Source organism: Salvia hispanica, chromosome 2 (assembly GCF_029641045.1).
Source record: "Salvia hispanica isolate PSC_SH4W2 chromosome 2, Shi_PSC_v1, whole genome shotgun sequence".
In the NCBI taxonomy this organism is placed as follows: domain Eukaryota; kingdom Viridiplantae; phylum Streptophyta; class Magnoliopsida; order Lamiales; family Lamiaceae; genus Salvia; species Salvia hispanica.
In genome coordinates, this window is record NC_142693.1 from 14,525,351 (window position 1) to 14,548,150 (window position 22,800).

General features: G+C 34.2%; 2 protein-coding genes across 2 annotated transcripts; one reads left to right on the forward strand and one right to left on the reverse strand.

The window, feature by feature from the left end:
- Positions 1 to 675: 675 nt before the first annotated feature.
- On the reverse strand, positions 676 to 9,895 carry LIG6 (DNA LIGASE 6). Its single transcript, XM_048098628.2, has 19 exons — positions 7,609 to 9,895; positions 7,384 to 7,501; positions 7,163 to 7,244; positions 6,830 to 6,932; positions 6,637 to 6,733; positions 5,788 to 5,890; positions 5,300 to 5,410; positions 5,088 to 5,135; positions 4,332 to 4,429; positions 4,183 to 4,248; positions 3,542 to 3,701; positions 3,274 to 3,381; positions 2,490 to 2,539; positions 2,197 to 2,231; positions 2,046 to 2,107; positions 1,807 to 1,968; positions 1,622 to 1,710; positions 1,356 to 1,455; positions 676 to 1,221 (listed from the first exon to the last, which is right to left on the reverse strand). The coding sequence occupies exons 1-19, from the start codon at positions 9,878 to 9,880 to the stop codon at positions 913 to 915; spliced, it is 4,173 nt and encodes a 1,390-aa protein (XP_047954585.1). The 5' UTR covers positions 9,881 to 9,895; the 3' UTR covers positions 676 to 912.
- An 8,176-nt stretch (positions 9,896 to 18,071) lies between these two features.
- On the forward strand, positions 18,072 to 18,968 carry LOC125200338 (uncharacterized). The gene has a single exon (XM_048097995.2). It carries the CDS (start codon positions 18,163 to 18,165, stop codon positions 18,697 to 18,699), a length of 537 nt encoding a protein of 178 aa, XP_047953952.1. The 5' UTR covers positions 18,072 to 18,162; the 3' UTR covers positions 18,700 to 18,968.
- Positions 18,969 to 22,800: the final 3,832 nt, after the last annotated feature.

Consider the following 22,800-nt stretch of genomic DNA (forward strand, 5'->3'; position numbering starts at 1 on the left):
TTACTATTTATATAACTGACTGGCTACTGTCTTCGCAACCGGATATAGCCGGTTTTCGAATTTGGCGGGAGTTTCTTTCATTTTGGCCTTATGTTTGTTTCTTGCACAACTAATTGGGTTGGAGCCTGGAGGCACTTCAAATCAATACTTGAAAAACTAATTGGATCTAACTTGTTTTACTAATGTGTATAGCTGTGTGTATTAGCCTATTAGGTTTTCAGTTCAATTTTTTGTCAAATCAAATAGAAAAACCAAAATTTTTAAAAATTAAAACCAAACCGAACAAAATTATTCTTAAAACTAATCCGAAAAACCAAAGTTGCAAAAATATCCGAAAAACTAAAATCTAAACGACAAAAACCAAATCCAAAAATTTAAAATTACACAATACATCCAAAACAATTAAAATCTGAAAATTAATTTTCTGAGACTAACACAATTATATTGTATCAACCAATTAGCATATCAAAACAACTACAATCTTTATAAAATCTAAATATTATAACATTTATGAGTATAATTTAATACAAATAGAATTTATTTTTAAATATTAGTATATTATACATATAGTATATTAAGAAGAAATTTGATTTTCCAATTTTTATACATCCGAACCAAATCGGATTGAACCAAAAATCCAAAATTTATCAAAAATTTAAACCGAACAAAACCATAAAACCGAAAAAACATAACTGAATTTTAAATTTCATTTTGGTTCAGATCAAATATTCAGTTTTCGGTTATTTTGCTCACCCTCGGTTTCATAGTTACCGATTGATTGCAAAATAAAATCGATAGTGTGTTTACCAAAGATCACAGCTGTAGTAAAGCTATGTCTCAAAAACTTACACGTAATAACTGTACAAGTTTTTACAAGAGCAAGAACCCTACCCTTACCCGACTGCATCTCCCTCATTTTTTGATTCCTACATCCATTTTTCTGGTCTGCAAACTGAACATATCAGCTATATCACAAGCTGTGCTGCAATCTTCAGGCTTTCTGTCCGTGACAGATCGAATAAATCTAGGAAATCTAACTGAAATACCACGCGATGGATGGACTAAACCAATGGCAGCATGATGAACCGGTGAAACCGTGAAGTCCGCGCCCTTTATCTGCCACACGAGTTCCGCAGAAAACCACATGTCGGGTGCTTCTGCTGTTCCATAGTATGATGGCTTTTTCGAAAGAATTCTGTCTCCAGTGAAGAAGTTTTTCATCTGCAGAATTTAGTCACAACTAGTTATCTGTTGACATCCATCGTAACTAACAAGTTCATCTTTGCTTAATGTTAAAAACTTTCAGCAAAGGCTAAACAGACTCCAATTTCATAGAGTTTAGCTTTTCGACTTACCTCTTTGTAAAAAGCATCTGAAAATCCTGACATGACCCGGCAGACACTCTGGAATTCTTCAGTATCGGGATTGTAGCACGCCATTAGAAACGGACTGAACCTGGAATATCATAAATGCAGTTTTACATGCGTGAAACAAAAGATTCTTCGCGTTCTTCCCAGGAAGACGTGTAAAAAAAGACACTAGCATCGTCACTACACCCAGCACAGGATTAATTACTGCCAGATTGATGCTTAGTATCATTTTCATAGAGAGTATTATTTACCATCCTGCTTTTCTTCCATTCCCATACCAAGCACCTATAGGTACCAAGTCCAAGGAATCACTTAGCCCTTCGACATAATCTCTTTTTACCTGCAAGTAGAAAGGATGATTTGCTCAGGGAGTAAAGCATTACACACCCCTTCATAATAAAATGTTCTAATAAAAAGTTTCAAACATATATAACACCTTCAACCAGGCATCGGAACGCTTTGATGGAGCGTACCCAGAATCAACATCAAGAGATTTAACCATGATCCCTTCACATGAGGAGTGAATGGCGTCCGATAGGAAACTACTCATCCTATCTGTTGTAGCTTCATTATTTGAAAAAGCATCTTGGGGTTCGATCTAAACAGAGGTTGGTTATTTTGTAGGAACAGTGTAAAGTCATTGACTCATTCATCAAAAAGACAGAGAAAACTTACAGTCATTTCTTTAGCATATTCGAAATAACCTGGTCTCTCTTCACCAAATAAATCCTTCAAATCTGGTTCCCCAAAGAGAATGCGAAATTAGGCCACATACAATGTCATCCAGGACAACAGTATGAAATGATCAATAAAAGGAATTCCATACATTTCCGTCTTACACGCAGGGGCCAATCCAATAACCTGCATTTAAAATTTTGTATGGATTGAGAATAACACAACAAATTTTCTAACAAAAACAAGAAAATGAAATCAGGAGCAAGTTGTGCACAAACCCAACCATTAGGTATGAGCATCTGTATGAGAGTTGAATGCATCTTTAAACTAGTTATCATCTTCATACGTATTCTACTTTTCATTTTATTTTTCCTTATTCTCTTTGCGTATATGTAGTTTTGGGGTGGGGATGCAGATTGTTAAAGGGCTGTAGGCAACACTTACTGCTCTCCACTTGCAAACATAATGTCAAAGACAAAAACGCATATGTCAACCTGCGAAAACAGAAGAGATCAGATACAATAGTCTCCCCTCCAACAATAACTAGCTTCAGCACAGACCTACAAATATAGTATAGAGCTGGAACATGTAAGAAAGAGTTTGCCAGACCTGCTTATCTTAGGATATAGAATTTTAGTTTTTATGTTCTGATGTATATATTCCAGTATATTTTTTGTAGCTGCTATACATGGAGCCACAATATACTAGATTTTGAATAATTCATGAGTTGCTCTATTGTTCCTTGAATCTGATTACTTTTCTCAGCGGAGGACTTAATGAGTATTCCGAGTAAACATATGACCCTTAAATGATCTTTATACTCATCTTCATATGAATAATGCCTTTTTAACTTTGAAGTGAGCAATACTAATAAATTTATTAGAAACTAAATGGCATGCCCATATTTCCATCGAAAAGGTGAATTTAGTAGCTTTCATCTTATAATTTTTTTTGGTAACAAGTAGTCAGAAAAGTGGTTACTTTTAAATCCATTAAAGGTGAGGAAATTGAGATAAAAGAAAAAGGAAGACAATAACTAAAGGAAAATTACATAGTTAATAAAAAAGATTTGCAGGTTTCCATTTTTCAAATACATCCTCCAAAGTCTTCATATCATAATATAAAATGTTAAACAAACTTATATAGTAACTTTTTTTTTACTTGAGCAGATCAAGTCAAAAACATTTCAATGATCAGTTTTAAATTTTAAATAGTGACACTGTATAACCTTGATTTTATCTACGTCAACCATGGAATCCTTACTCCCTCTCTCCCTGGTTGATAGCTCTTGAAATGACATTAGCCTCCGATCATTATTTCGATCAATTGCAACCACCTGAACTCAAAATAAATTATGTGTTACTAACTTATGGTCCCTGTAAATCTGAAACCAAGCAATGAACATATGAATTTGTAGATTGCTAATTTTGGGTGCATCTGCATCAGAATGCAAACAAATAACAGAAAAATAAAGAGAAGGAAGACTGAAGATTGACCTCAGCATCCAAAATAAATGCTCCAGTAGCAGGCACACAAGAGTCGACGACTATCTGAACTAAATCTGGGAATCTTGATGTGGTTTCATCACCATTCCTCGAGAAGACACGTATAGAACCGTCCGCAGATCTATGAATTTGAGCGCGCTGACCATCATATCTAGAAAACACAACGGAAATGAAATGTTCAGCGATTTCTAAATTGAACTCCATTACAGATAGCCATGCTATCAAGAACTATTCAGAGGGAAAATGTGCTCTCTTGTGCAAATACCATATAATTTAGGAAAAAATAGAAAATCCCAAACTTGGAGCATTTCAACATTCTCTTGATGCTTAGGTCTTAACTAGACCAAAATACTTGCACAATGACTAAGCTGATAAGCATCGCATTCAGAAAATTCACATTGCCCCAATACTAAAGCCAGAAACCATAATTCAGTAAAGAAAAAAACTCATTTCTGATGGAATAACAAGCCTCATAAGTTCTGAAGAATTACTATGCCGGTGATAATTGGAACTGAGTACTAGTTGTATAAATTACAAGAGCTAACTAGATTTCCTGGCCGCTTTTAAATTGCAATAAATATAACCAAAATTCAAGAAAGCAAATAGTTATAGCAAGTATCTATAGAACTGACTTGTATTCACATGTGAATGCTCTGTTTTGGAAGATTTTCAGCACCTCCAGCACTCCATTAGTGATTCTGAGATTATATACCATGAAAATAAGGAGGCATACATAAAATAATCGGTTTTACATCAAACACAAAGTAAGTGGTCACAAAACTTTGCAAGCATTGGCTTGATTGGTATGCCTGGCACCATTGATATGGTTGATGATGAAAACTGGATCCCTTTTTCCATCAGAGATGGGATGAGTAAATCCTGTAAAAGCAACAAGAAGAATCAACAAGTTCATAATATCTCAATCACAAACAACTCTCTACAAGTACCTATCAAGACGTACTAGTAACTACATGTGTTTGTGTTTGATCAACAAGATATAATTGTTGAAAGGAACAACCTTGCCACAAGAGACTCCGCGAAATAATTAGGGCAATCATAAGATAAATAGTACCTTACATCCATTATAACGGAGTTACATTTTTTGTTGGAATGAATTCAGAGGCATATGCACTACTATATCACCAGGTTTCAGAGAAGATAATATAGTAGAACATATGCACTGCTATATCCCCAGACTATGTAAGCTCAAGCAAAAGTGTCAAGATTAGCTGATTTAGAGAAAGAACTAAATCTAGATAAGGAGATATTAATCACATGAAAAATAATAAGGAAAAGAGAGGCAAATCTCTTCTCCGTGAAAATCTTTCAGCCATCCATGCACCACCTCACATATTCTCCACTAAAAAGTATGCAGGCATCTTATCTGATCTAATAAAGTTCTTTTAAAGACAATAAATGGAAAGTTCAAGATTTCATCTGTTTCGCAGATACCAATCATATTCAATGCAGAAACAGAGTGTACTGATAATAAAAACAACCAACACGAATTAGGCAGGACGATGGAATCATAACTTACCAAGTTCGGAACTATGTTGTATGCTTCAACTACAGCACCTGAGAGACGCTATCAAAAAACAAGGAAAAGCAGATAAATGAGCAAAACTGCAGCATTCTACTCATTGAACAGTTGATTAATTAACATAGCAGGATATTAAGGAGTATAACAGAACAGAACTTGATACCAAACCAATGTAAGACAGCACACATAGAAACTCAAACTAAACAAACCTGAATGTCTTCCTTCAAGTTTTCAGCTGTTCCTTTATAATGCATTGCAATGGCCTGGGCTAAAGCAGGAAGAATAGTTCGCATCATAGCTCCAATTCTTAAGTTCCTAACCTACACCAATTAAAATGTGAAGTCCCATGCACCCATGGTGTAACGCTACATCATGACTAACAAGGAGGTAAAATAAGTTACAAGAGGGTACGAAGAAAAGTTTTCAGATTATTTTTCAATTCCGTTCTCAGCTTTAATTGAGAGACAGTGGAGTCTCTCACCATCTTTTTCAGCCAGGCGATTTCAGATCTCAAGGAAGATACAATGCTTTCATATCTTCTTTTTTTTTTGTAAATGTTCATGTTTCCCTGTAACTGCTGCATGATCTTTTTCTATAGCCTTATATTTTGGTTTAACTTTAAATAATCCAATTACTAGCATAATCACTTTGTGGTTTGAAAATAATCCAATTACTAGCATAATCACTTTCACCGTACCAGAGTTCTGACGAGAAATTTCATCTCCTTCTCTCTACATGAGCACATGAGATTCACAATGAGGCTTTTCTTCCGGCTTGTACTGCCACTACCTGTTTGTACACTGACGAATTCAATGTAGAGGTGAAAGATGCTTACAGAATACAGTGGAAAGGATAAAATCATAGCTCATATGATCGCCTGAACATGGAACACATTACTAACATACAAAATAATTCGACAAAAAAACTCTCTAGTATCATAACACAAAATTTTCAGTTCATTGAAAATGTTATTGCCCGAACCAATTTAGAACCTAACAAAAGAGCACATAAAAAATTTAGCACTTCTCAGCTGTGCCGTACTTGTTATAAAGTAGTACTTGCATTCAGGATTTATAAAACCAAATTTTTCCTGAACAGCAGGCAAAGGTACCAAAGTAAGCATGCACTTGTAAGAAAATGAAGAGAATGATAACTAATCTGAAAGCTATAACTTCAGAAGATCAATAATACATTGACATGTTTCCCATTGGTTGATCAATTAAAAAATAGTTTCAAGAGACAAAAAAACCACTAACATAATAGAAATATATAGGTATTTACTAGTAGAAGATATACTACATTATAAAAAGGGGAATATATAAAACTTAGCATGGCATAAGTAAATGCAATATTTTTCATCAAAACCTTGAAAAAAGAACATTAGTTGGTACTATATTTCATGGCCTTACCACTCCACATAAGACACAGCTCAGATTCATGGAAATACATTTTGGGCCTTGTTCTCATGCAATTGTTTGAGGCCATGGACCAAAAGATAAATGAGTTGTCTTTCTACATACAAAATCCATAACTAGGATATCCATACCTTATCTTCTGTAAGACAGAATACACTTGCCGGATTGTAAGCGCTGCTGGAGGAGAGAGTAGTGATTGTGTTTGCCGGCAAAGCTGAGCAACATCACCTGATAGAATATAAGTTACTCAGCAACAAAAAAACCCACCAGTGGCACAGATAATTGTACAACATAAGGAGAAAGAATTCAAACTATATTGTGTACCAAGATCACCAAGGCTATCATAAAGGTTCTTTATTTTTGATTTGTTAGTCCCACAAGCCTCTTCAAGGGCCGAAACAACAATGCCACCACCAATATTCAGTTCCTACAACATCACATACAGAATAAAGGATTCCAGAACAGAATTTTGATATGTGTATTGTAAATAAACTATACATGCACAGCTAGATAGGTGAATAAAACAAACAGGACAGGAAGAATTTTATCGGGTGGAATTACATTTCCAGCTCTTGTATTATATTGAACTGTTCCAGTACAAAATTATACAAAAATCTAGAAAGAGTGTAAGGAAAACAAAATTGAATATAATATTACCGTATTTTCATGTTCAGGAGCAATCCTATTTGTACACAAATACACAGCAGGAAGAACATCCTCTGGTGAAAGGGCCAATAAACTACATAACGAAGTATAATGGATGATAAAAAAATAATAAGGCCCAGGCCGATCAGTTGGAAAGGGAAAAATTAAAAAAAATACTAGCACCAAATGCATATAACAGACTCAATTTTTATATCAAATACAAGAAAACCGACCTCCTAAACATGTTACACATCATTGATATAGCTTTATTCCTGCCCTTTTCTTCTTTAACCAAATCAAAAGTGCGGGCTATATGAATGTATGGAGCAGGTTGTCCTTTCCTCCAGCATGCTGGGAAAGATTCTAACCCTTTAATAGCGTGCTACTGAAGCAATAATCTCCAAAAATGAGACATACAGTAATAATTTACACAGTCAGATGACCATAAACTAACTAACCATGTTCAATAGGGGAATAACGCTCAAGTGGCAGAGATACACAATCTACAGAAAGATTGTCCTTTATATCAGACTTGATTTCAACAGCGTTCCTCTGTTCAGCATGACCTTCCATGGAGGAGATTCTACGTGTACACTCAGACTCTTTGAATTTATCATTACCCAGCAAATTTTCTTTACTGTCATTGGCAGTGCTAGCATGGTTATTGTAATACGTATCCAGAGCCATATTGATGTCTCCTTTGGTCTTCTCAAGGAGTGATGCTGCATAGCTTCTTAATGATTCACCACCATCATTCACAAGCTGAATAAACTGATCCACCTCATCTTTGTACAACTCAGTAACCTCAGCGGGAAACTTTTTTTTGTCATTGCAACAATCATTAAATTCAACGTCAACTTTGGTCTCTTCAGAGACAACAGGCAATTTGTTTTTAAAGAATTTGGTTATGGTAGACTGTTTTGAATCATTACTATTCCGGGTTAAACCAACTCTTGCTTTCTTTGTTCCCTTGTTATCAAAGTTTCTCTTCCTTTTGCCTGGAGAATTTGCGGTTTTCTTTATACTCTTAGGACTAGGTAATTTAAAACTCTGACTCAGAGGAACAGTCTCCGAGTGATCAGTCTTGACAATAGATTTAATGGGCGAAACTGGTTTAGTTTCTGGGCCTTCATCAAAAGCACAAGAGACCAATACACCAGGACGGACCTGTTCATGAAATTCCGTTTCATGTTCATAAAAATTAGAAACTGCTTCAACAACATTTCCACCTGAACTTTTAAGTAAGTCCAATATCTGAGATAGAGTGACCCAACTGGGCAGGCAGTCCCGCATATCCTGTGCAGATTTCTCCAAACAATCTTTTCTGATATCTTCTGAATCAATATGCTCATGTTCCTGTTGAGGACACGGAGATCTCCTGTCACTCTCCTGTTCCATGTCAGTACAACAATGTGATGCAGACGAAGGGGCATCCTCTTTTTCTTCTATTATTACATCATCAGACCTGGAAGGTATATCCTTCCCTTCATCCACTGCCTTCGTCCCACCACGAGCAAAGCTCATCAAAAATTCCTGCTTGATGGCCATTTCATCAACCAAACCAGCAAAATGCTTTTGCATTGCATTGGCATGCTTGCTGTCAATTTTTTCAACATCAGCACCAACTGTGGGGATAACACGCTTTGGCTTCAAAAACTTCACATACTCTCTAAGCTCGTCATAGTTAGAATGCTCGCTATATGGAACTAGATGAATCTCAAATGAGTCCTTAGTTCTCACTGAGAACTTATTTCGCTTGAGTTCATACGTCCACCCAGTCGGAACAAAGCCTACAACCTTCGAGTAACCTCTCTCACTCATAATCTCACCGATCTTCGTGAAGTTAGGTCGAAAATACGGCCATGTCTCGCCCAACACATTCCAACCAACGACATGAACATCGCTCTCGGACTCATCCAGCGTAAAAACTCCCGTCTCTCCCAATTCCAACGCGCTTAAAATCGCCATCTTCCTCTCATTCACATGAATCTTCCTCTTACACCTCCGAGAAATCTCTAACAAAATCCTCTCCTTCCCAATAACATATGTAGCAACCAAAAACAACACATTCTTCGCATTCTCAAATCCAAGCCTCTCAATTACCCCAACAATATACTCAATCGACTCCTCCTGACTCGGAAATACAAATTTCGGATTACAATAGGTCGTATCGAGAAACACAGCATCAGCGCCAATAAATTCAGAGATCGCATTTTCGTTCTTCATTTCCTTAGAATACCTAAAATCACCAGTGTGCACATACCTAAAATCAGCGCCGCCAGAGGTGGTCGGCACCTTGAATAGGAACTGGACTGCGCCGGGGCAGTGGTTGGCGTCGACGAGGTAGACTTCGGAGCCATCGATTAGTACTTTTTGGGCGAGAGGAAGGGGGGAAATCAATTGGCGGGGAATGTTGAGGATTTGGTGGAGGAGCGTGGCGGTGGTGGAGGAGCAATAGATGATTCCGGTGGTCCAGTGCGGGGATAGGCCGGTGTAGTGATCGGAGTGGAAGTGGGAGAGGAAGTAAGAGAGGGAGAAATTGGGGTCGGCGTGTTTGAAGCCATCGACGATGAAGCGGGAATGGGGAATGAGTTTGGAGTAAGGGAGGGAAGCGGGGGGGGAGGTGAGGGGGCAAGTAGGGGGTGGCGGGGGCGGCAGAGAGAGGGAGGAGAGAGCGGCGCGGTGGAGGGCGGCGGTGGTTAAGTTGAGCGGTTCCGCCGGTTTCGACATTGCACAGTTTTGAGCGGTTCTCTATTTTGCCTCGAAATTATAGTACTCCGTAGTAGTAACAAAATAAAATGGCAAATGGTGCCACACTTTGAATATTGATAAATAAAAGAAATCGTTAATCTAATCTAACATCTAACATCAAATCTAATCTAACATCTAACACATAATCTAAAGTCCCACTTTTGGTTATATCTTTTTTTTTCACAAAACTATGAAGCTATTTTGTTTATTCTTTTGGTCATTTTAAGAAATGACAACTATTAAATAAAAAAGAGGCTGATATTATTGGACAAAGATTGGTCTAATGAAATAGTGGTTTCTCAAAAAGTTAAAGCACCTATACATACACACACCTTTAATTGAATCTGCATTTTTATTGATTGATTGATTTACTGATAATTTTATTTTTAATTGCAACATAGCAGGAATCTTGGAATCCGGCGACAACTCTGACGATGGGTGACGAAGGCGGCAAGGCTGATGGAGGTGGGGCAGTGGCGGCAAGGCGGCGACTGGCTACGAGAAAGTGACAGGTTCGGGGCGAGAGAGATAGGGAGGAAAGGTGTGAAGACGAAAAAGAAGATGAAGAAGAGAGAGAAGTACAACAAAGGTGAAGGCGGCTACCAGGCAGTGCAAACTCGCCAAGATCCTTTACAAACATATTATTGCTACCAGCGGTGAAGAGAGAGAAATTATGCAAATCCAGCGGTGAAGAGAAAGAAATTATATTTTCATTTAACACAATTTCTTAAAAGTCTTCGTAATGATAATGTTTCTTATTTTTTATCAATATGTATTGATAGTGTTTGTAACATGTTATTGAAGTGTGATTGTTTTGTCTATATTAGATATTTTAAAGTGTTTTAATTGATATTCTTTAAAAGTTAATTTTTTATTTATCTAATATACTGTTATTGTACATTTCTTATTCCAATTGATTTCTACTCTTTGATCATTAACTAGTATTAACCCACGTGCTATGCACGGGACATAAGAATTTTCATATAATGAATATACTAATACCAATGAAACTATAGGAAATAAGAATTCATAACAATAGAAATATTTACAAAATCATATATATGCTTTATCTTATCCCACTCTAAATCAATAATTTACTTATTCCTATAAAATATTTCAAATTTTCAGTAAACAATTTTATACAATTTGATTTATGATATAAGTGGAGTAATATAATTGACAAATAAGAGATGTGTGACTAATAATTAAAGAGTAGTATGAGTTAGTTAGAATATGATATACAAATAAAGAAAATATGTGTGAGTAGAAAGCAAAGAAAAAAAAATCAGTTTATTATATAAATATAAAAATTATATAAAGTTTAATTGTGTATTATCATATGAAAAAAATCGAGTACACTTTTATATAAATTTATGTATTGATTGTTATCATATAATTATGAGGGATGTATACCATTAAAATTAAAGGAGGTCATTTATTTTTTCTAATAATATCTATGAAATACATATAAAAATATTAAAATAATATTAATGCGTAATTTCTATGAGTTTAGATAAGACTTATACATAATAAAACAAAATTAAAGCTAGGTTTGAATTTAAATAGGTATATATATAGTAGTATTGTATATTTATAAATGATAGTGATTGAATATTAAATATAAATAAAATTTTATACATAACTACAATCTAAAAGTAATTTCAATATAACAAAAAGTTATAAAAAATAGTCAAGAAATTAATATAAAATTTAATTTGATTTTAAAAATATATACAAAATACAATAAATTTAAAGTCTAAATTAGAACCTAGCTTTAAAGTATGATAATTATAATAATAGAGTTTAACATAAATTCTATTTAATAAAAAAAACATTAATCATGTATAAATTCACTATAAGAACCCAAATTATATGCTACATTAAAAGCCCAAAATTAGAGCCCAATTAGCAAATAGAAACCCTAAATTAATATGAGGCGCCTCATTTCTCTCTCTTCCCATTCAACTGTACCCTACTCCTTCCTCCCTTCCATGTGCCGCCGCCGCCCGCTCCGCCTGCCTCCTTCCGCTTGCCTCGACGTCCGTGATTCGCCGCCCACTTGCTTCCTCCACACCCGCCACACTGCATAGCTCGCCTAGCCATCGTTCCTCGCCTTCGTCACCCGCCCTCACACGCCAACCTAGCTGTGGTGATCTCCAGCAGCTCTCTCGGGCAGCAACCACCGCCGCCCTCTCCTTTTCTCACCTCTCTTTCCGTCGTCGTCGCCACCGCCCCCCTCGCTGATTTTTCTCATTCCTCTCCCTTTCCTCTTCTCGTTTTTTTCTTACGCCTCTCTCACGGTTTCACGCCACCACCATTGTTGACGTCACTGTCGCCACTGCATTCAGCCGCTAGACTCACCGCCATCACCAGTGTCGTCTCCCTTCATCGGTGGGGTGAGATATTTTTTTGTTCATTTTATTTCATGTTCCTAAGAGTTCTAATTTAAAACTTGAGTTTTGGTCATTTGGTGTTCAAAAGATTTCACCTTTGTTCCTCACATGACAGTATCAACGGCGCCGCTTCCTCTTCCTCTCCGGCGTCTCCTCGTCGCCTCACGTCGTCTGATTCCAAGCAGAGCCACACCTACTATACTGCAATTATAAAACCAAAAAATGCAGATTCTAGTGCATCTATCTAAATGTGTTTTAAATCTTCTTCAAGAAATTTGCATTTGATTGGACTCAGATTCTAGTGCATCTATTTAAATGTGTTTAAAATCTTCTTCAAGAAGTTTGCATTTGATTGGACTCATTTTCAGAGCTGCCTTTTTTCTATCCAATGGTTGATATTTCTTAAAATGACTACACAAAAATAGCTTTACATTTTTCCTCCAAAAAGGATAAAAATATCTTTTCACCAAACTGTCACTTTAGATTAGGATAGATTACACATCTTTTTTTGTCATTAATTTTATTATTTTTATTCCATTTAGATCATAAATTAAAATTATATAATATTATATTCATTAAGGAGTAGTAAATTCTTGATTTAAGATAAGTATATTCTATAGTTTAAATATTCACTTTGCTTTAAAATTCTTATATTTTATATTTATTATATTTTGTATTTATTATTTGAAACTCTTATGTCCTGTGCATAACACGAGTGTTAATACTAGTATTGCAAATAGACTACTTTTCTTATTTGGCTTGTTTAAAAAAAAAATAGCTTGATAATTTTATAAAATTTAATTTGAAAATTTATAAGCTAAAAAAAACTCATAATCCAATGAGCCCGCAGCCGCAAATTGAGCGAAGCCCTATATATAGAGTGGGCCAAAATGGTTATCATTATTTTGTCTATTTTCATTACTTTTTCAAAAAAATTAAAAGTTAATTACTATATACGTTGTTTAAATCGTAAAAGTATACTCCATTTTAATTCACCATTTCAAAGTTATAGTAATGGTACTATTTATTTTTATTTTTACAACTATTATAAATAAAAAAAATTATACTACTAATTTAGGAAAAATGATAAATTTTTTTAAAAATGTACTATATCTTTATGAGTTAAATATTTTAAAGTTAAAATAACAATTGTTTGTATGCGTATGAATTTATTATAGATATAAATTTATTAATTGAAATATACATTGGGTAAATATATTATAAAAAAAATTAACCTGATTGACACGACGGGTTAGTCCGAAACCCGATAGTTCAAAAGAGTTGAAAATTCATAACCTGAATAGTCCGACATTCTGAGCGGATTGACCTGAACCCAAATAGTCCATTAACTTTGCTATAATATCATATGCGACCTCTATTCTTTAAAAATATCAACATATCTCTAGACTTTGATGTAATATCTATGGAATAATAATTACATTTTTTGAACTAATCAAAGTGTCCTTCAGTCCTTAAGTGCTACACATACATAAAGGAGATAGAAATCAAGAGGTTGTTACCGGTTCCTACCCAACTTTAATGACCGGTATGATGGAATCCAACGGGAAATCTTCAAAGACGAATCGAATCCCTTAGTTGAGTCGACTTAATCCCTATATACATCATATTCTTATATTGACCAATAAATGTATACAGTATAAATATTTTATGATATACGTAGTTTACTAGTAGAACTTTTTTTGTTATATATAAAGATATGGATACTGTCATATTGATGAGCAACGGTGTGCGCGTGTTTTCGTTGCCAACGAAACCCAAACCTCATAGGCTATAAAACTAATATTCAATCAATCATGTAGGAGTATGTAATAGGAGTATAGGACTATAGGAGTAGTGTACAAAATGGTACATTACATTATTTTCTGACAATTGTCGTTAATAATGAGCGTTACTCACAAATGATTGATTAAAAATTTGAAAATTTAATTATATTAGAAATATTTAAAGGAATGTAAGTTGTCGACGCGGAAAGAGCACATGATGTCTTCCAGCTTTCTTCGAGGGCCATTTGTGTTTATATGTCAAACACAAACCTACCATATAATATTAGTATTTCCCACTCCAACAACAGTTTTCTTATCCCATATCCTTCAAGGTAATCATAAGACTCGATAACGTTTATACACTCGTCGTCAATGTACTTGCATTGTTCTACACTTCTATGCTACTTGATGATATTTTAGCTTAAATAATTTTGCAAAAATTTCTGTATAGTTCTTCAATTAATTACTCAAAATCTCGAGAATTTATATTATTAAATGAGAAATGTTGGAAATAGGAAAAAGAAAAAGAAGGCATAAAAGAACCGGACCGTTGGCGGCCCCATACTCAGGACTGTATTGATAATGGTAATAAATTTTTTTTAAAATATGTTATTTTAAGAAAAAAGATACCCTAAACCCTTTTTACAAATTTTTACTTTTTTCATCTATTTGTTTATAACTTTGTAATTTGAACGTTGTAGAAAGTTACTATATATGCAACTTTAGAATTTTATTTCTTGTTATACATTAGAACCGATTACAGGTAGCCGTTTACTTATATATATGAAATTCTATTAATTTTTAAATATTCGGGATGTACTTCAAAAACAACCAATTTAGAATGTATAACCTCCCTCCAATTTCATACACCTGATAATTAAACTGCACAAGGTTTAATAAATATATAGTGATCCTATTCTGAAGAACATTTATGCATGCTTTACATAACCTATAAAACACTTATTAATTAATAAATAAATCAATTAAATATAATTCGTGATATGATGTAATGGTGTGGTTAATATTTATGGAACATAAAATAAAAATACTTATGTTGCAAATTGTAAGAGTACTTTTTAATAGTTTTGGGGGTGGGGTGGAAAGGATAATCTTTTTCAAATTTTCAATTGATAATTGATAAATCTTGATAAGTTAAAGTTTGAACTTAATACCTCATTTTTGTTACATGCACGTTAGTCCTCCTTTCAATCAAACTTTATTATAATTGTGAATTCACGAAAATGTTCCACGTACCCTAAGTTGAATAAGTTCCAACCAATCATTATTTCCTACTCCACTCTTTTAAGTTTATGTAAGAGCAAAGAAATTTAAAGCAAACAATAAGAAAATTGTTTTTCAAGTCTCATCCATACTCTCCCCACTTTCTCAAATCGAGTCATAAACCACCTCCCTCCCTCTCTCTATCATTCTTTTCCGTATTTAAGAGTTTAAATTTATAATTGAAAATATAAAGTCAACTATTTTATTTATAAAAAACTAGGTTTCAGATAGCCTATCGAAATCGCTGATTTAATCTAAAATTATCTGTATGTTATAGTATTCCGTATTGATTATCATCTACTCAATTAATTTAATGTTATTGCAATTACCATAAAAAAATAAAATAAAATCGATGATAAATCTAAGCGATAGTACTATACGGACTAGTGAGTAAGTATTCAAAAATGAATTATTGGTTATTCAATTGCCAAATCATTTTCACTGTTCACTACGAAAACAAATTAAGAATCGATGCTCTGATTAAGACCATGTCCAAGCATAATTATAAGTTCACAATTAAAGAAATATATTGTTGGGGAAAATTTTTGACAAAAGAAAAGGAAATTCCTACAAAAAAAGAGCAGATTTTTAACATGGGACACAAACAAATGCAATGAATTCAACCTCATCTTCCTCTAGTCAATAATAAATGGATTTCCAAATGAGATCATTAAATTTACAAAATTTTCAATCGGACATATGATCGCTTATTCGCTTTTATACAATTTTATGGCTAAATTTCCCCTCCTAATTTTAGGAAATATATTATTATTTTATCCAAAAAACTAGTACTATCATGATTCATTAAAGGTTTGCATCAAATTCGTGGATAAAGAATCATGCCTTATTTTTGGGTGAAATACTATGTTTTTTTTTTTTATCTTTTTTCTTTTAATTTGTCATAATAATGCAAACACTCATATATTTTTCATAACAATTTTATAAATAATACAAATGGATAACATATCATAACTTGCATTTAAAGTGTTAATTTAAATTTAAACCATAATAATAGTATACATATACTTCCTTCATCTATCAATACACCTCATGCTATTTGCGAGTTTTAAGAATGTGAAAAAATAAGAAATATGAATTTTATGTATTAAATTTATAATTATATATAAATGAAATAAATTATTGGAGTGTGAGATCTATTTATTAAATATTGTAAAAGTGAAATGAGAAATGTAAGTAGTAAATTAGATGTTAAAAAAAATAGCAAAGTAATAATTACAATGGCAGTCAAAGAGAATAGAGTGAAATATAAGTATAATATAGTGTCTGATTTTATAAAGTAATTTGACATTTTTTTCTTTGTTTTGTAGTATATTTTTTCTTAACTAATTTCAATTTTTTTCGTTAGAATTTTGAAAAGATATGTGATGGGGAATTAATAATACTAATAAATAATAGTGAGGTCATATATTTTAATTTATGATATTTAAAATAGTTTACACCAAGGAAGGATTAATCATTTTTTCAGTTTTGAAATTGGAATTGATAATATTATAAATTCATCCCTTAGTTACCGTGGTCCGCGAATGATTATTCATGTAAAGTAAAAACCCCGTTAAAATGTAACTAACCCAATAAATGAGGAATGATATGCATATGCTACACATCTTATATGGGCTCCTTATGTGAGCACCACTCTCGTTCGACACACTTTTAGCATTGTTCGTTTTGATTTATCTATTTAGCATATCATGTAAATTGAAATAATTATGCGCATGATGAATATACAATAAATTTAATAATTTATCACCACTCTTTCCAAAATCTATTTATAAGGAAAAAACATAGCAACAAACAAACATATCTGAATAATTTGTATATCTTCAATATCAGAGAATTGGTACCAAACGTGTAAACTAGTAAACTCTCACCAAATTATGTGAGTTATAGACACAATAAAAATGGAACTCTGGCGGAGAAGGGGACCCACGCGCATATAAGTACCACTGTACCAGAAGCATAAATTATTGCCTAAGCAAAAACAATATAAAAATTAATTAAATTGAGTTATAACCAACTGGAATGTGCGCTTTACCAACAAATTTCCGCTTCTACAACTCGTATGCTACTTTACTAGACGCGGATGCCTCCTATCTTATTAAAATTCAATCTCCTCCTAACTTTCTTTTTATTTATTCAATTTAAACATTAGCTTCTACTGTGCTATAAAATTAATATGTCATGCATTTTACCTAAATTTATATAATAACGTACTATCAAGAATACATGGAATTTGCCATTTTTTAAAAATTGAATCAGATTACCTGACTGGAACAGTTAAATCATTATATAATGTGTGCACATTTATAGTAACTCTCCATATGTTTTTAAGAGTAAGTTTTTTAAATTCAAATTGATTCAGACCACATAGTTACTTGAACATGGACATGGAATACTAAGTTTTTAAATTTTTCCTTTATCGGTCATCACATAATAAAAATTGAATTACAACTTACCAAAACACAAAATATTATAGTACTGTACTAATAAAAATTTTAAAATCCAAACTAAACCAAACTACTTTATCCCCAACCCCACTCCCTACACATTCCAAAACTCACCAAATAATTTTGATCACATTTCCATTAATTTGTTGAATCTTGACACTTCAATACAACTGTCAAATAAATATTTTATTTAGATAATTTGAAATTGACTTTTTCCCCAAACACTATATATACACACCTCTCATTTTTTCAACTTCATCAAATCCTCACACGCTTTTCTGTTTTCTCTCTCAAACAACACAGCTTTGAAGCAAAATACCCATTTTATCCCTCGAGAAATGGGAAATTACGTCTCATGCACTCTCTCGGGCCCCGCCGGGAAAGGTTCAAGCAGGGCTACAAAGGTCATTTTCCCCTCCGGCGAGCTGCGGCCGCTCCACGAGCCGACGAAGGCGGCGGAGCTCATGCTGGAGGTGCCAAATTCCTTCGTCGTGAACACCAAGTCTCTCCAGATCGGGAGGAGATTCCACGCGCTGAATGCGGATGAGGATCTGGAGATGGGGAATGTGTACGTGTTTTTTCCGATGAGTAAGGTTAACGCGGTGGTGGCGGCGGCGGACATGGGCGCTCTGTTCCTGGCGGCGAACTCCTCCGCGAAGCGAATGTCGAGGGGGAGCGTGAGGATCCTGCCGTGTAGCGGCGGCGGCGATGTGCAGATTGTGAAGAGCGTTGCTGAGAAATCGGGTGAGCCGAAGCTCAATTTCGACGATATTGATGATTTCTCGGTGGCGGAGTTCAAGCAGAGGGTGTCTTTCTGCAGATCGAAGAAGCCGTTGCTGGAGACCATTGCTGAAGAACCTGCTTTTGCTAGATGAGGGATTTTGATCAAGGAAAAGGAGAAAATATTATATAGATATATTTTTATATTTTTTTAAGTTTGCTCTTTCAAATTTAGGCGAAGAGAAAACTTATTATTAGTATTAATTTTTTTTAGTTAAGCTGGGAACGTGATTATCCAAAGTTAGGAAAGGGATTGAAGAATTGTAAACGTATTAAAATGTACTAACTGGTTGCACTCTTCTTTTCGATTTATTTGATCGATAATAGGCTAACACGACGCAATAACAAGGTTGTTTGATTAAAAGTATCGTTTTCCAAATACTACGTGATAACATGATATATTCAAAAAAATCTCAACCGGAACACTAATGTAATATGTTAACAACACTATGTAATATGGATTTACAGGACATGATAATGATTTGAACCTAATTTACATGATTAAAACCTGATATTATATGGTAAAACATGATTTACATGATTAACATATGATATTATTTGATAAAAAAATGATTTACACAATTAAAATTTGATATTACACAATTTATACTTGATTTGTACAATAAAAATCTGATTTACACGAACCTAGATAATAAAACTAAAAACTTTATTATTTTATAAATAAATAGTTACGGTGATTATATCACTTTTTAATGGGTCATCCAAACCTATATCAATATTATCGGGTTCAATGGGTTAACCCAATAAGAACACGAATATAATAAAATTTGATTCAAATCCATTGATTTTGTGCATGTTCATGTCAGATTTTTATATCGTGTCAAAATTTCTCAGGCCTCCTAGTAGACCATTTAACCGAACATAATTGATCTATATTGTACAACTGATTTAAAATGAAAAATTTATTTTGAGTTGTAAATTAATATATAAATTATTCTGACCATAATTAAAAAAATATATATATTCAAACCACAATAAACATGGACATGAGTAATTATTAGATCGTAATTTTCTTTTCATGATCTGAATCAGGCAAGATTGATAAAATCCCAATGCGACTACGGAATTAAGCACCAAATCTCACAAAGTCTAACTTTGATTATTTACCTAGCTTATTTAGAATATATGGTTCGATTAAATTATTTATCCATTGCACCACAAATATCATCTTAAATATTTTCTATATAGGTGTAAGATACAAATTAGGTACAAAAAGTAGCTGGCATTTGCTAATCATGATTTGGTGATCTTGGAAGGATGCGTAGCTATTCGCCATATCTCAATCGGTACTTCAAAAAAGAATCAATGTTTAGGTTGCGAGTGTTTGCCGCTATGTTAGAAATTATGAGTTGGAAGTAAGGCAATAAGCTATGCTACTGAAAAAACCCCAATGCTTAAACTTGGGGACAATCTCTTGACCTACTGATCATAAGTTTATACTTGGGACAATTTCTTGCAAATACTGAATAGGGTAATCAATATCAAGCAACAATACTCCCTATGTTCTATCATAATTGAGACATTTCATTACTTCATGGAGATTAAGAAAAAGAAAATGATGGTTACTTTGTAAGGTGGAGAGATAACAAAGTAAATAGAATATAGAGTAGAGAGTATAGAGTGAGAAAGAGAACAAAGTAGTACAATATAATATAGGTGGAACTACCCTATTTAGAAAAAAAAACTCAACTATGATGGTATGACCGTACGACTATAATAAAGTTCAAGCATATATAAATTCATGACATCAATTTGGTTTGATTTTAGCAAAAAAAAATATAGCCAAATCCCAAATACGGAGTACTTAACTACTTTTACTAGTCCCAAAATATTGGACCTCCCTTTTCTGGGCCAATGTTTTTGGGCTTGCAAAATAAATAAACCAATCATCCTTATTGACCTTTGTTCTCATACATTTGCATTTTAGAGAAAGTTGATGGGAGAAATACTCCATTTAATTACGTGAAATATAATTAACAAAAGTTACATGATTTTGTGGCGGGCGGACACATCCTTTGGGAGCTGAATCACACTAAATAATTTTGATCTTTCTTTATTGTTAAAACTGAAATATAAACATTTAAGAAAACGGACATAACACGAATAATAATGCTAGGAAATAGTATTGTTTTCGCACAAAACGACAAGTATTATTTTTTAATTGAGGATGCTTGAGATGAGACTGAAAACAAGGTCCTCGCAGTTTAGAACATATGGATGGCGTTTGATGGAGAGAGTGGAGATCTGGTACGCTTGAAAAGTCTTCCTAGCATTCTCATCTTGTTCGAAATCGGGATAATAGATCTTTGAACTAGTCGGTAGTGGTGGATCTAGGAATTTCATATTGTGGATGTAATAAATAATTATATCGACTTAAAGATTTAAAATTAAATTAATCTTTTTTCTTTTGTTATCTTAACTATTTTCTATATAATCAATATGAGCATAATTAGGAACCATAAATAATAAAAATTAACAAAAGAAACATTTAACAAGCTAAAATGGAAATCCAAGACCGAACAAAGAAACATCTTGTTTTCGTAGTTTAGAGTGTTTTCGGGTAAAACTATACACCTTGTTCTTAATTCGCTCTGCCACAACTCGTCATAGTGTACGATATAATATCGACTCCTATTGAAATTCTAGGGCTTGTTCACTATGCATGAGATAGTGAGTTTTGGCTCTATTTCTTAACCAAAACTGATGTTCACTATCCATTAGTCAATTATGCCAGGCCCTACAATATAAGCTCGGCCCGCACTATTACACCCATAATAACCCAATTTTCATTTATTGACAAGAGGGTGCTAATTGGAGCAGCATCGTAGACTGTGTCCAGAATTGAGTGCCAAAAGTCTACTGTGCCCCAAGACTCTCATTTTCACCCAGTTTGAAATTGAATTTGAACTCATCCAAAATTAAATTTGCCCTAGTTCTACAATGGCGGTGTGAAAGTTCAACAGCGTCGGAGTTCGCCCTATTTGCCATCCACTTATCAATACAAAATCCTCAGCATTAAAATTCAACAGCATCGGAGTTAAGTTTTTTTTTTTTCCGTTCGGAGGTGCATTCAAAGTTGTAGCAGGGCCGTTGTCATCTTGAGAACACATTCGCAGTGCAATTTCCATTCACCAATGCTTCAGGCCTTGAAGGCCTAACAATTTGAAATGGCCTTCGACCTGCCTTTCCTAAAATTGATTTGTGTTTTGTGCAGAGAACGACGAGTCTCCTACGATTGAGTCCACCCACCCACATACAAGGATTTGCAAGCTCTAATCCATTTTACCCAAGTAAGTCGCGAATTCTCTCTGTATTCTCCATTCCGAGGGGTCCAATTTGAGATAAAATCTGATATTTGTTAATATCTGTTTTTTTGTGGTAGAGAATATCTATATTTTAGGTTGAGTCGCTTTCATACGTTATGGTAATTTGTTCATATCTTGTGGATTATCTGTTGCTATTTGAATCGTCAATTGATACGGAATTGATGTAGTTTTCCTCTGATTTGGAGATCATTGTGTCTTGTATGTGTTGAGTTGTATTTTGTTCAATCAAAATAGAGGTGCAAAAATCTGCTGCCTCTTACGAAATGCGCAGCCGCACAACCAAATACGGAGATCTGGTCATGCTGTTGGAGGATATTATGCTACTTTACCGTGTTGAAACCACCGATCTCCTGCTCAAGTACATGAATGCACGCACCCGATTGTCAAAAAGAAGGATCCTTGACCAGCGGCACAGTATTTTGAATAAAATGGACCGCCAAATAAAGCATCTTGACAGACTGATTCATATCAGTGATGCGGACTGCATTGCAAACTTGCGAATGGACCGCAACACTTTTGGACGGTTGTGTCGGATACTATATGCGCGGGGTGGCTTGCGAATCGGGAGAACTTTAGGCATTGAGGAACAGGTTGCCATGTTCCTGGGTGTTCTGGCCCATCATGACAAAAACCGTAGAGTTAAATTCCAGTTCTGGCGATCTGGGGCCACTGTGTCACAGTGTGTGCACAAAGTGATGTGTGCAATTCTTAGCCTGCACTCTGTTTTAATGGCCAAACCCACTCCTGTCCCCGAAAACTGCACGGACCATAGATGGAAATGGTTTAAGGTATTGTTATTTGGTTCCCTCAAAATTAATATGAATAAATAATGAGTACATAACTGATGGT

What these genes read in the sequence shown, in the direction of transcription:
- LOC125200338 (XM_048097995.2), top strand. Translation starts at nt 18,163, where the DNA reads ATGGGAAATTACGTCTCATGCACTCTCTCGGGCCCCGCCGGGAAAGGT.
- LIG6 (XM_048098628.2), bottom strand. Translation starts at nt 9,880, where the DNA reads ATGTCGAAACCGGCGGAACCGCTCAACTTAACCACCGCCGCCCTCCAC. An exon ending in ACTTGAAGGAAGACATTCAG is followed by an intron (nt 5,136 to 5,299) that starts GTTTGTTTAGTT and finishes GTTTTTTGATAG; the next exon opens with CGTCTCTCAGGTGCTGTAGT. An exon ending in ATCAAGCCAATGCTTGCAAA is followed by an intron (nt 4,249 to 4,331) that starts GTTTTGTGACCA and finishes ATATAATCTCAG; the next exon opens with AATCACTAATGGAGTGCTGG.